This window comes from Nicotiana sylvestris, chromosome 1 (genome assembly GCF_000393655.2).
Source record: "Nicotiana sylvestris chromosome 1, ASM39365v2, whole genome shotgun sequence".
Taxonomy (NCBI): Eukaryota; Viridiplantae; Streptophyta; class Magnoliopsida; order Solanales; family Solanaceae; genus Nicotiana; species Nicotiana sylvestris.
This window is the reverse complement of record NC_091057.1, coordinates 1,891,298-1,905,247: the sequence shown is the minus strand read 5'-3', so window position 1 is coordinate 1,905,247 and position 13,950 is coordinate 1,891,298. Positions and strand designations below refer to the sequence as shown.

The following is a 13,950-nucleotide window of genomic DNA, read 5'->3' as shown; positions in this document are numbered from 1 at the left end:
GTTTTTCCATCATCTCGCTCTATTATTTTGTCACTCCCATCTCTGGTGTGTTAAATTGTATTTGTTCATGTTGCAGATTCTTTTCTATCGATGAACAACTTGCGTGTTATTGTGGCTTCCCAAGATGCCGAGGTGTAGTAAATGATACCGAAGCTGAGGAACGAATGGCGAAGCTGTATGCACCACGCAATGAGTTAATAGACTGGGGAGGAGAATAAAGAGGTATGTGAACCCGTTTATCGTTTGCTTTTTATTTGTTATCCAGGATACAGATTATTCCAATCTGGCATGTTATTTTATTGCTGTACACTTATGTCATGCTAGTAATGATATACAAAGTAACATGAGAAATCAAGCTGCTCCATTGCAGCTTTATTGAGAAGGATTTGAGATTAATCTGTTCACCCCATCCTATTCTGCTCCTCTATGACAACTCGTTATACACTCTTTTCCTGTTTGCAGTTGCCTATAGAAAAGAATTCATATTACATACATAAATGCTATAAAGTTCTATATACGGGAGTTGTCACTAGCGTGAGAATATTAGTTGGAGATACAAAGAAGTTGCTCATATTATGGGTTTAGACAAGAGTTTGGCATTGACCCCGTACTTCTTTGCCCTAGTTATTTCCCGTGGTCTATGCTATTTGCAGACAATGCTGTGTTAATTTGACAAAGCTAGCAAAAGTTTTAACCTGAAGCTTGAACTATGGAGAATCACCCTAAAGAACAAGAGTTCTAATAAGTAAGACTGAATATATGCACTACAAGTTTAGCTAGTACAAGAAGAGTGAAACTAAGATGTGTTAGGATGGGATAGTGGTGTGTAAACAAACACTTCAGATATCTAGGTTTGATGTTCCCATAGAACTGTATGATGGATGAAGATGTTAGACATAGAAGCATGTAGGATTAGCCAAGTTGTGGGAGTAACAGGCCTCTAAAGTCCAGCATATCCACAAAAAATGAGCGTCGCAGAAATGCGAATGTTAAGATGGATGTGTGGTCATACAAGATTTGAAATGACCAAATTGTGCTTGGATAAAATGAGGAAAGTCAATTAGGATGGTTTGGTCATGTCTTATATTGAAGGTAGTTGTCTCGGAAGACCTACAATTTCTTCAAGTCCAGACTCCAGAGTCGGTGCAAACAACAGTAGAATGTAAGAAAATCCTTGTAGGCGGTACCAATTAGTTGTGATTAAGGTTTAGTTCCCTAGGAGTGCTTTTCTCTAGTCAGAGGTTTGATAAAGAACTTCCCTTGGGGCTTAAATCAATTAAGCTTGTAATATGCAAGTTCAAGATTGAAACGGCACAAGTAATTGCAATGGCAAGTTGGCAACACACACGTTTGTTGGTCGTTTTTGAGTAGCTTACTGAAGGAGAACTGAAGCAGCTCTCTTTCATAGACCACCCATATTTATCAGCATGGAGTAGCACAATTGGGAACCAAACCCAGATTCATCTAGCTTATATTTATCTCAAAAAGAAAGAAAGAAAGAACAAAAAGAGGTTAATTTTTTTTCTAAAAATTCAGACCCTTCAGTTGAGATACGAGACATGGATACTCCCCAATCCTTGGGTAGAATGCTGGTAAAGAATCCCATTTAGACATAAATACTAAATTTTAGCTCGGGCTCTTCCTCCATGCGCCAATGAGGAATACAGATGTTCCTTAAAGGATCAGACCATGGAAGATACATCTTTGGCTCCTGAGAATGGCTAGTTAGAATCTTTGGTGGGCAGACAAATGGTTATGTTCGCTCTTTATTGGGCATCAAACTAATACTGTGTTCTTTGGCCACATTTGGGAAATTTGAGGAAATCCATCATAATGTAACTATTTCTGGAGTTTAGGCATTTGGTCTCTTTCTTTGACTCTCTTTGGCAACTTTTTTTTCTGATGACGATGGTGTCGCACCATTAATCGGACAGCTTACTACAACAAGAGATGATTGCAATTTCTTATTGTGGATATCTTCGTCCTTTCTTCACTCTCAGTATTCTAAAAACCATGGGCTGATTCTTGCTCGATAAGGTCAGACCTCCATTTGGATTATAACTTCAAGTGAGGTACTATTCGATGTATTTCTTGACATATTTAGCTCCATAAAGTTATAAGTTTTTCCTCTTTTCTCCACTTTCAATATTCCAAAGTCCATGGTTGCTATCTCCTGAGAATTTCATCAAACCTCTATTTAGATTTTAAAGTCAAGCTATGAGGTAGCGTTCCATGAATATCTGGCTTATTTTGTACCAAAATTCCGATAAGGAATGATAAAGTCTTCTTCTACAAAAACTTTTTGATTCATCTATTGAGAAAGGCAGTCACTAGTAATGCTTGATTGGTGTAATAAACTGTAATTGCTACCCACTAAAGGCACCTTTGGGAACTTGAGCTGAAATGGTGATGCTTTTGGCTTCAAGGACTGCTACTTCAAAATTGAGTGAACTAGTCTGTGTTTGTCAGTTGGTCCTATTCTAAGATACTTTGGAAACTTATTTGTTTATTAACTGTTAACTTTGTCGTAGTTTGTTTTGATGCAAGATTCTTCTGAGTGGGAACAAGGTGAATTAAGCATAGGTGGAGTCGTAGCGAAAGTTTGATGAGCTGCTACTGCTAGTGCTATGCAGTTTTGAAACTTAAATGTTCATTGGAGGCTTTTGGGTGATTTAGGAGGAAAAAAAGTTAAAAGAGGAATAGTGTGTCGGATGCATGAACGTATAATGATATATATAATCATAATTCTATATTTCACTTGTTACATATCTGACACTTGTCCTGGCTTCTACATCTATTACAATTTTCTCGTTAGGGTGCTCACTTGGAGCCGTTCTCTGCTATTGAGTCCCTGTTGAGGGTTTGCGTTCTCTGATCCAGTCAGTGTAGTGAAGTTTAACTGCTTTGCTTACTAAGACCCTTTAGTTACGATGTGAACAATTTTGGTGAAGAATATGTTTGGTACAGATATTAGACTGTATACCTACAGTGTGGGAAGCATACAGACTACGGCAACAAAAAAGTTTGGACATAATATATATAGGTAGGTAGGTGGTGTATTTGTGGAAAGGAAATAATTTGTTAGTAGAGGTACAAGTGACAAGTTAGGAATGCATTATATCCTGAATTAAGATTACTGAACTAACAGTGGCAGCCAAATATTTGCCATCGGAGAGTGTTACTGAAGACCTGAAGACCTTAGAGCGCTCTTTTATTCTTAAAGATCGTTCTATCCTTCTTAGATAAGAATTGATATAAAACAATATGCTTGTATTTTCTGTAATGATGATAACAATAATGTAAAATTATTAGATCACTGCAAAAGTGGTGATTTAGTATTTTGTGAGATCTGAGCTTGATGAGGACCAACATTCCATTGACCTTCTGCTCATGGAACCATGTAGCGGACATCAGTGATATTTTTCTGTTGTCCACCTTTTGTTTATCCTTGGTTTTTGGTGTCTTCTTGTTTTCATTCTCTCTATTTTTCACTTTCCTTTCCTGAGTCATATTCTGGTTCCTCTAGCACATCAATTCATGCGTTTATGTAGTGCCAGTTGCTGAAAGTAACCTCATTCTTCATCTTGTGTATCAGCTTTTCACTCATATGATCATCTTCGTGTTTTCCATATACTAATTACAGTTTCCCTCTTGTGCAGAAGTCTTCCCTTCGAAGTGACGTGTCTTTGGTCGCTTGCTCCCTGTTACCTACTACTAGCTGGTTCAGATGTCCATATATTGCTCCAGTTCTTGCAATTTTTTTCTGCCTTTTCTGCTAAGGCTAGAGTTGTTCTGGAGCTTGCGGGCTTTATATATTCCTCCACTTCCCATTCTTACCATGAATGTCTCTGTACAGAATTACCCAATTAATCTATACTTTTCTGTTTCATTTATGTCTTCCTTAGTCGGTATCCATGCTGCCTAATTCTGTGTAGCAATTTGAGATATTGTTGTTGCACTTAAGGCGCCATGCTCCTTTAATCTCAAGTGTTTCTTGCAAGTGTCATCATACAGGAGTAAAGGCCTCGTAATAGGGGAAAAGACTGGTTGAAGGAAATGAGCTTCTTCAGCTCATAGTTTCTTGCATAATTGCCTCTCCTTTCAAGAATATGTAATTCGGAGAAGGAATTAGAAGGTAATGAACTTTCCTTAGACTGTAGTTCTGATATAACTTAGTGTCTAAAGCACCCTTCATAAGTAAAAATGCATCATAAGCGACCATAGCACATTCAGGGCAAAACCATGCATTTTGAATGACATAGTGCCTGCATCTTTTTGATGACAATGATGGATTTCAGGATGATCTATGGGGTAGAAGTGGTCTGCTGAGAATCTATCAGTTAATCCTTTTTGCACGGAGCTATTCTGATTACTCTGCTGATGGGTAATTTCTCTGAGAGGGAAATTTAGTTATATTGTGGTTTGTAACTGTGGTTGGGCAGTTGGAGATGTATGGATAACACGACCTGCCATTTGGTTGAGTTTCATTTGGAAAGTAGTATAGGTTGAATGGAGAAATCATTTAGTTTGATTGGTAGTTGTCCGAAGGCCAGGAGTAAGATTTGTTAGAGATTGGTGCTAGAATACACTACGCTTGCCTGCCAGTCATATTTTAACTATGAAGATTCTTGCCCTCTTGTACCGTACCATTCTAAAAAAAGAAAAAGTATCTGGCCCTCTTGCCAAATGGACGAAGAGTGTTTTGTCTGAGTTGACAATCTGTATAGACAGACATCATTATCAATTGTAACAGCATCTATAAGTTTAGCAATTTGGTTGCTCCTCTTTCTTCCACACACACTAGTAGCAGTAGAATACTAGAATCTCTGTAACTGTGGAAGGATAAGTAGACCGGAGAGTGGAGAGCCTTTGACCTATTCTTAGCGTTACAACTAGTGCTAAAAAAATTCAGAAGTTCACTTTTCAAGTAAGAGAAGAGATGAGGATAATCTAACAGAGACCAGTTAAAATGGTGCGAGTTGGACTGCAAAGTTCTATTTGAGTGATCGTTTATTTCGATTATTCTACTTCTGTCCTTATTGTATAACACACTCTTCATTTTTTACGTGACAAAATGTTTGATGTGATTCTACAATTATAAACCAGTAAGGTTCAATGTTGATCGTCGCACGGTTATGGGAAAAATCCTGTATTCTCTTTTATTGTTCTCACACTAGTGATACATAATCTTTATGACATTTAAATTTTTAATATGAATTCCTTTCTTCTCGAACATCCAACAAAGGACCTTTCTTGGTCCTCTTATCATATGTTTGCTCTTGGTCAATGAACGTTATTTGTAGATTTTTCTTGTGATAAAATTCCATCATTTTCTTAGTAAGATTATGGCCTTCATTGTAGATCTGACATAAATCCAAATTGGTTTTCTTCTACTCTTGCAGTATCCCTATGCCTATGCTATGTTATTCTTTGCCAGAGTCTCATGGCGCATAAGTTTAATGCCATGATAGTTTGCACAACTTTGGGTATCTCCATTCTTCATATATATAATGGAATCAATGTACTATTCCTGCACTCTTCAACTATGCTACTACTTCTTAGTATTACTAGTATCAAGGTACGCGTGATGCGTGTGTATTCTATTTCAATGAATACTAATTTATTTAAAATTTGTGTTTAAACAATAAAATAAAAGTATAAGTTCCTAAAGATAATTATATATGTTAAATGTGCATAATAACTAAATAAATAAAGAAGCTCTCGTAAAAATCGTCAATCATAAGTCAATTATTCAACTTAAAATTTATTTCAGTTTAATAATATTATAACTTTAATTTCACAAGTTATCATGCTTCCTTTTTCAGTTTCAGCAAGAACAAGTCCTTAAAAACCTTATAACATTAATTTACAAGTTATCATGCTTCCTTTTTTAGTTTCAGCAAGAACAAGTCCTTAAAAACCTTATAACTTTAATTTCACAAGTTATCATGCTTTCTTTTTCAGTTTTAGCCAAAACAAATCCTTAAATACCTAAATAGTGTTGAATGATAACTTAAAATATATAATCAGTTAGTACCAATATATATATATATATATATATATATATATATATATATATATATATATATATATATATATATATATATATATAATCAGGCAACTAATAATCTACAACTTTCATTTGATCACAAAATCAAATTAAATAGCAATGAAAAAAATACATTTAAAAGGATACTAAAGCAAGCTTGTGAGAATTTATAATTGAAAGAAGACTTTTCCATGACATATTAACTCTAGAGAATGACATAGAATTAGAATTAAAAAAAGGTAGTCTGGTGCATAAGGCATCTCGCATAATTTAAGTGAATGATCTATATAAAGTAAAATTTCAAATTTCTAAGTATTAGAAATTTTAGTCCAAATAATAATTTTTTTTAATTAATTTTAAACTTCTAAAAGTTATAAAAATAATTAAATAACGTATTTTTTTTATATAATAATTAACATTAATTTGGAGGGACTTCATATTTTCTTTTTTCTTATTAAACAAGGAAGTATTTAATATACATAATATAATTAATTTTGAAGCCCTAAATTGAAGGCAAATAACTTAAATTACTATTTTATCCAATATATAATATATTTTAAAAGGGTAAAAAAGGCGAACGACATTTCGCTAAGGGCCTTTGTGTTTTTAATATAGTATAGATATTAAATAGTTTGGTAGCCATCCTACAATCACCTTTACAAAAATACCATCTTGACCACACATTTCTCTAATGCTCAATAAAGGTATATGGAAGTTAATTTTTGAACTCTTTCTTTTCCTTTCTAGTAACTGAGAGACCTGAGCCAATAAACAAAATACAAAAGGTTAACCAAAGTAATTCTTAGTAAATTCCACCCATAGGAAATTTTAAAATTGTGTTGCTATGTTTATAACAAATAGTTAGTTTATGTGCATTTCTTAATAACAATGATTTTCTAAAATATCGTGGACATATATTCATTTATCTTGATTGTTTGTGTGAGATTTCACAACCTTGTGAAGGATAATTGCTAAATTTGTGTTTTTGTTAAATGAATTCAAGAGTTATAAAAAATAGAAGAGTGAATTGACCCTTTCTTTCAAATGTTTTTTGTTCTTTGCTTTATTTTTTTTGACGATCTAAGGTGTTATAAAAGGCGTCAAGAAGATGCAAGAGAATACAAAAGAGGATAAAAGGTTAGCTCCTATTACAAAAAACCTGCACTAGACTATGAGCTAACCAGTATCAAAACAAACATGGCTACTAAATCAAGGTAAGAGAGTTAATGTAATCTAAAAGGGAGATAACATCATTTACCGGGGAAAGGTTAGAAGATTTATTGACTGCAGGAAGATAAAAAGGGAAAAATGGATGTGAAAAGAAAAATAGCATTTATATTTGGACCGTCCATGGGCTCATGACCCACTTAGCACATCTAGCCTTTTAATGAAAATATAGTCGTGGAGAAGTTAAGCCCTGCAGGCTCGTTCATCCAGCCCATGTATTTTTTGTTGTTATTATATATATAATATATATTAAAAGCACGAAGACCTTTAGCAAAATGTCGTTCGCGTTTTTTACCCTTTAAAAATAGAGTTCACACGGAATAAAATAGTAATTCAAATATTTTCCTAATATGTAGAAGTTTCAAATTAAATAAAATATTATTTATTAAATCTTTCCTTATTTGAAGTATGTAGGACTCAACTAAAATTTTGGTTATGAAATCTTTCCTTTTAAAATTAATAGAAAGTTTAATATTTAGGATTTCAAAATAAATATTGTCGTGGAGAACTAGGAGTATGTTTTTTTTCCTTGTATTTTCTTACGGCAATTTCCCTTTTGAAATATATGTAGGCATTCATTCTCTTAAGGTGGCCAATCACAAACGCTACATGTGTGGTCTTGGTTAGGGAAGGCTAAGATGGCGCCTCACATATGGGTAGCAAGAGGGCGTTTATGCCCCGACGGTGGGGCCTTATGGGGAATGGCCCATCCCAATAGGGACAACAGACCCCCCCTCGCACTTCAACTGCACCTCTGTATCGATTGAATTAGTCTTTTGGTCTAGTCGGTGGAACTGGTGTACCACGCGAGCTGGTTAGATGCGTGGGACAGATGACTCGTAGTAATAGGTAACTTAGAATTTTAAGGGATATTGAAAGGTTTATACTTAATAAAATTTTTAATTATTAAATGCAGTTTTTATATGTTACATAAAAATAGTGAAAAGAAAAGTATTGTTTGAATACGAAAGGAGTTCAAAAATTATTTATATTTTCTCTATTATTGTAAAAGCTTGTTTGGATGGTTGTTACCCATTGTATTGTATCGTATTGTTACGTTAAATATGATGTTTGTTTTGATTGTTACTTAAATTTTATTGTATTGTATCGTTAAATCCGTCGTTACGTAACGACAAAATGTGCCATTTTATGGAACGACCAATTTGGTATGGTCGCGTCGTTACCTTGTCTTTTTCTCTCAATCTCACCCTTCATTATTATTAAATAATTTTATTTTATCATTTAACATACCTTTTTATATAATAATTTTACCCTGTATTATAATTTTTCTTTATAATATTGCAAGTTTATTCTTCATATTGCTGGTGCGTGGTATTATGAAACGATGGCAAACGACACAATCTATCCAAACATTGTATTTATCAAACGATACGTTACAATACAGTACGATACGATACATAATAAAACGATATGTAACAACCATCCATACAAGCTGTAAAAGTAAAAATCCCCACTGCAAAAAGATAAATAAATTATTTTTTGTAATGTTAAGAATAAATAATCAACTCTTTGAATTAATTAATTAGTATAAAAATCCAATTTAATTCTTTTTCAAAATCTCATGTTAGTAAATTTATTTTTTAAGCTGATCAAACTCTTAAGTTACACAAATTTGTTTCCATAAGAAGAGCACTAGTGGTGATAGAAATTAAAATTTGAGTAAAATTAGGTATATTATAATATTAATTTGTTACTTATTTTCAGTATTAGGTAACAATATTAATAATAATTTTCATAATATAGTCCCAAAGTTCTCATAATGGACTTTTATTGGACAAGATTTCTTTATTTAGTGAACAAGCTAAATTGGACCAACATTCATTTTTAAGAGGTAATATTTTTTTAATTTTTGTTCAATATCTCAAATATATTATTTAATAATAGTCGCGTTATTTTTTAAAATTATATACTTACTGAAATAGGATACACGCACAAAGCGCGTACCCTAAGACTAGTATATATATGAAGTTGTTGTAGTATATTTCGTGCTTGCATGTATGTATAATCCAAGGTCAAATCATTTAAAACAACAGCATATACTGTAGACTCTCAAGCTCTCAGGCACACTCCCCGAGGAGCCTGAGTACAAGAATTTTTTAGCTTTCCATGAACACTATTAGACAGCCCTCGAAATTCCGACCACTCCACTGAAATTTTTCCGACGAAACAGCCTCCACGCGCGGCACTTTCCGGCGACACAGTCACCACGTGCCGGGCGCGTGAGCCAATTTCCGGCAGCTTTTCAAAAAAGTTTTTTTGGACAGCTTCCTGTATTGCTAATTCCGACCAGATCGGTACATTTTTTTCAGATTTCCGACGACTTTTATTTTTACGGGAGCGGGAAACCTCTGTTTTAGCCCAAATTTCAGTTTCTTTTACCTCAACAGCTCAACTGTGATGACCATCAAATACTCCTTATAATTTCCATAACCTGAACAGCTGGGTTGTACAATATGGGAGACAACCGGATTTATTTCAACGCAGGATTCAAATCTTTTGACATCACCAGATGGAATTCCAACAAAGAGGTATGGTTCGAATGGGTGGAGAGAAGCCGCAGCATGATGAGACGTTCATCCATGGGCGGAAAGGTAATGGAATGGATTTGTTTTGTACTTAAAGAAGCGTCAAAAGATCAAATGAATTTAGTGAAGCGATGGAAGTACAAGGAACATATGACAAAATATTTCTGTACCAGGAAATTCAACGTTCATGGTCGATACATGAGCATACTGTCACTGAAGGGAGAAGGGAGGTCTGTTATTATAATTCCAGAGTTAGCTTTGAATGCAGGTTGGAAAGACATAGTAGCTAAGATAGAAAGATTCATACATCAGACTCCCAAAATGAATCCCACAGCCCCACCTAGAATCACTGTGGACAACTACCCTTATGTCAAAGCAATCAAGGAGAGTAAATGGCAATCCAATACCCTTCGAGAGGCAAAGGTCAGCATAAACAATGGAGATATCTCTGTTGTGGAACCGACAGGTAGCGAGGATTCTGGTTTACTAAAAAGATGCATTGTCGGGTTTTTTGGGAAAGAAATCAATGAGAGACCCACTTTAGCAGACATAAGTCGATGGGCTAGTGCGTCATGGAACAAAGCATATGGAGTAAACATGTATGAAATGACAGACAACATGTTTCTTTTTGAATTTCCAAAGAGATTCATGGCGGAGCAGATTATGCAAGGAGAATGGAGTTGGAAAAAGTTCAAGTTTCGTCTGGAATGGTGGAGTCATACTGCTGGATGCATTTCAAACTCACAAATCGAGGAAACATGCTGGATTAGAGCCATGGGGATTCCTTTACAGCTATGGTCACAAAAGATCTTCAAAGAAATAGGAGATCTCTGTGGGGGATGGATAGCTACTGAAGAAGAAACTGATCTCAAAAATCATCTTAAGTGGGCAAGAATTAAAATTGTTGGTGATGGCAGAAAGACTCCCAATGAGGTTGGGATTGAAAGAGACGGTATTAAATTTTTCATCCCAATCTGGGCTGAAAGACAGACAAGATATGAGCTGAAGATGCAAGAAAACGAACAATGTTTTGAAATAGAGAGATATTTGAACAATCTAGTGGGGTGCACCATATTGCAAAACATTGATAAAGGAAAGGCACATGTGCAACTTACCAGTGTTTAGAAAAGCGATCGCTTCGTCGCTTAAAGCGCGAAGCGACAGTGTATCGCTTCTGGCTGCTCGAAGGGATGCGATCTTGAAAAGCGCGCGCTTCACTAGCTGAAGCGACGAAGCGAGAAAATCGACGAAGCGATCGCTTCTTTTACAAAAGCGCACTGGCCCTTTTTTAAAAAAAAAACTTGGGGTCTGTTTTTTAATTATACAAAAAAGACCCCTAAATAGTCACAACAGACCACTGCTTCTCCCGTCAAAACAGAGACATCGACAAAGGGGTAGGGTTGACCCCTTCTCTCTCAAGCTCGAGCTCGACCACTGCTTCTCCAGTCCAGGTAATTTCTTTCTCCTTTCTTCTTCATTTCTTCTTCTCCTTTCTTCTTCTCCTTTCTCCTTCTCCTTTCTTATTTTTCTTCTGCTTCTGCTGCTTCTTCTTCTGCTTCTTCTGCTTCTACTTCTTCTGCTTCTTCTTCTGCTTATTTTTCTTTTGCTTCTGCTTCTGCTTCTGTTGCTTCTTCTGCTGCTTCTTCTTTTGCTTATTTTCCTTCTACTTCTTTTGCTTCTTTTTCTGTGTCTGTTTCTGCTTCTTCTGCTGCTTATGCTTCTTCTGCTTCTTTTTGGCTACTACAAGTCGATCCCTATCCCTAATTGATGAAGATGAAAGTGATCATGAAGAGGAGGGGGAAGAAGAAGATGACGAGCAATATGAAGATAATAGAGGAATTCAAGATTTTGACAATCTTGAAGAAGAAGAAGAGTAGAAGAATAAGATGTTGATTCTAGTAATTTAGTAGCTTTGATTTTACTTGTCCTATGGTTTGTAGATGATTTGGTGGTACCTAGTACCTACTTTTAAGTATTTAAATTGAAGTTTTTGATTATTTATAATGTTACATTATGTTTTTTAAGAATTGCGCTTCACTTTAATAAAGCGTGCGCTTCGCTTTGCGCTTCGCTTTTGAAGCGAGGCGAGCCCTTGTCGCTTTTTTGCGCTTCGCGCTCTCAAAAACATTGCAACTTACACAAGGTTCGAGTTCGAGGAATCAGAGCAGTAAAGCGACAAACAACGAGCTGAAATCCTATGACTCCGACTTGGCTGCACAAGTCATTTTTAATGATCTCTCGTGTGAGTTTTCTGATGATATTAGGCTGAAGCCTTGTATAGAGGAAATGAGAGGACCTTCTTACCTGGGGGCAAAAGAGTCCACTCCAGGGGACCCAATCCCCAATGAAAACCTTGAAAGTATGCCAAAGGCAACACTTAACAGTTGCAGTCAGCCAGAAGGTGGAGCAGAGATAGCAAGACTGGAATAGAAGGCAAGGGAGCAGAGCACAAACACAAATATGGGGGAAGATTAAGTTGGAAGTGCTTTGGAACAACTAAAGATCTTTAGCTCTATCCAAGATTGGGAAATCGAGGAGGTGTATCCTATAGCAGTTCAGCAACACAATCCATTAATGGATAAAGACATGGATGCAACACTATGGGTCCATCAAAATATGATCAAATTGGGGAAAATGTTTGGAGTAGATTTTCAAGGCCATGAAGAAGAAGCATTGGAGTTGTTAATGCAAATTGACAGTTGTAGACAGGTTAGAAAGGTGGAGACAGAGTTGGAGGTGAAGAAACAAAGATTCAAAGGATCACTGGAATTAAAAGGTTTTACTTCGTTTGATGTCAAATTCAAGAGTGACGGGAAAAGGAGTAGGGTAAGAGATCTATCAATCATTTCAATATGAAGATCAAAGTAATTTCCTGGAATGTAAGGGAATTAAACGACAAGAAGAAGGGAGATCATAAAAAGTCAAGTGCAGAACTGGAGGACAGACATTATATGCATGCAAGAGACAAAAGTGGAGGGGGATATTAAGGAAATAGTCAGTCAAATATGGGGTGGTAGATGGGTGAGGTATGCAAGTTTAGAAGTTAGCGGCACGAGAGGGGATTTTGTTATTATGGGATTGCAGAGTATGGAAAGGGGAGGTGTTACAGACTGGTGCATACACTTTGACTTGCAAGTTCGAGGCTCTTTTACAAAATTTTCAATGTCACATAACAGGAGTGTATGCTCCAAATTGTAGAATAGAAAGGAAAATAGTATGGAGAGAAATTGGTGCAGTGAAGGGATTGATGGAAGGTCCCTGGGCGGTTTGTGGCGATTTTAACGTTACAAGGTACCCTTCTGAAAAACGGGAATGTTTAAGGAGGTCCAAAGCGATGGTGGAATTCTCGGATTTTATAGAAGATATGGAGTTGATAGATCTACGACTTGAAGGAGGCTACTATACTTGGTTCAAAGGGGACAATCATACAGCCGCTTCAAGAATCGATAGATTTCTCATTTCAGAAGAATGGGATGAAAGCTTCAGAAACATCAAGCAAACTATCCAACAAAGGTTGATTTCGGACCATTCACCTGTGGCTCTATACTGTGGTGCGTGGGAACAAGCTAAATCATACTTTAAGTTTGAAAATTGGTGGCTGAATGTGGAAGGTTTTGATGACAGAATTAGAGACTGGTGGACATCTTTTGAATTCTCAGGAAGACCAGATTACATTTTAGCTTGCAAGTTAAAAGCTCTCAAGGGCAAGCTAAAAGAATGGAGCAGAGTTTATGAAGGTAATTTGGGACTGCAAAAATCAAAATTGCTAAGTCAACTAGCAGGTTTTGAGACAACACAACAACTAAGAGCGCTGACAGAGGAGGAATCAGTGAGGAAAGCAGCTACTCTAATGGAGATTGAGGAACAACTCAAGAATGAAGAAATTGTATGGAGACAAAAATCAAGAGCTCTGTGGCTCAAAGAAGGGGACAGGAATACAAAATTTTTCCATCGTACTGCAAATGCACACAAGAGAAACAACAACATTGATCAACTAATGATTTGACATGAAGTAGTCGAGGATCTAGACAGAATAGAGATTGAGATAATTGAATTCTACAAGGAGTTATACAAAGAACCTGAAGAGTGGAGACCAACGATCAATTTCGAAAATAGCTCAAGAATTTC

The 13,950-nt window shown here is 35.9% G+C and overlaps 2 protein-coding genes across 7 annotated transcripts in view; both read left to right on the top strand.

Moving 5' to 3' along the window:
- The window catches only part of LOC104247965 (histone-lysine N-methyltransferase ATX2-like), a 73,061-nt gene that overhangs the window by 13,834 nt on the left and 45,277 nt on the right, over nt 1-13,950 (top strand). For 2 of the 6 annotated variants that reach the window (XR_011403394.1, XR_011403397.1), the window contains exons 24-25: nt 77-222; nt 7,135-7,186. Coding sequence is in view for 1 of the 6 variants with exons in the window: in XM_009804131.2 (XP_009802433.1) it covers nt 77-218 (142 nt within the window). In the remaining 5 variants the exon portion in view is untranslated. Of the gene's footprint in view, nt 1-76; nt 223-3,659; nt 3,890-5,402; nt 5,579-7,134; nt 7,187-13,950 lie in introns of those variants that run through there. The other 4 variants (XR_011403393.1, XR_011403396.1, XR_011403395.1 and 1 more) reach the window with 3 other exon arrangements.
- Nucleotides 12,397-13,828, top strand: LOC138880364 (uncharacterized). Its single transcript, XM_070160387.1, has 2 exons — nt 12,397-12,598; nt 12,999-13,828. The coding sequence occupies exons 1-2, from the start codon at nt 12,397-12,399 to the stop codon at nt 13,826-13,828; spliced, it is 1,032 nt and encodes a 343-aa protein (XP_070016488.1).

Coding starts and splice junctions, on each gene's coding strand:
- LOC138880364 (XM_070160387.1), top strand. CDS start 12,397: ATGGATAAAGACATGGATGCAACACTATGGGTCCATCAAAATATGATC. Junction 12,599..12,998: donor AGGATCACTGGAATTAAAAG/GTTTTACTTCGT, acceptor GTCACATAACAG/GAGTGTATGCTCCAAATTGT.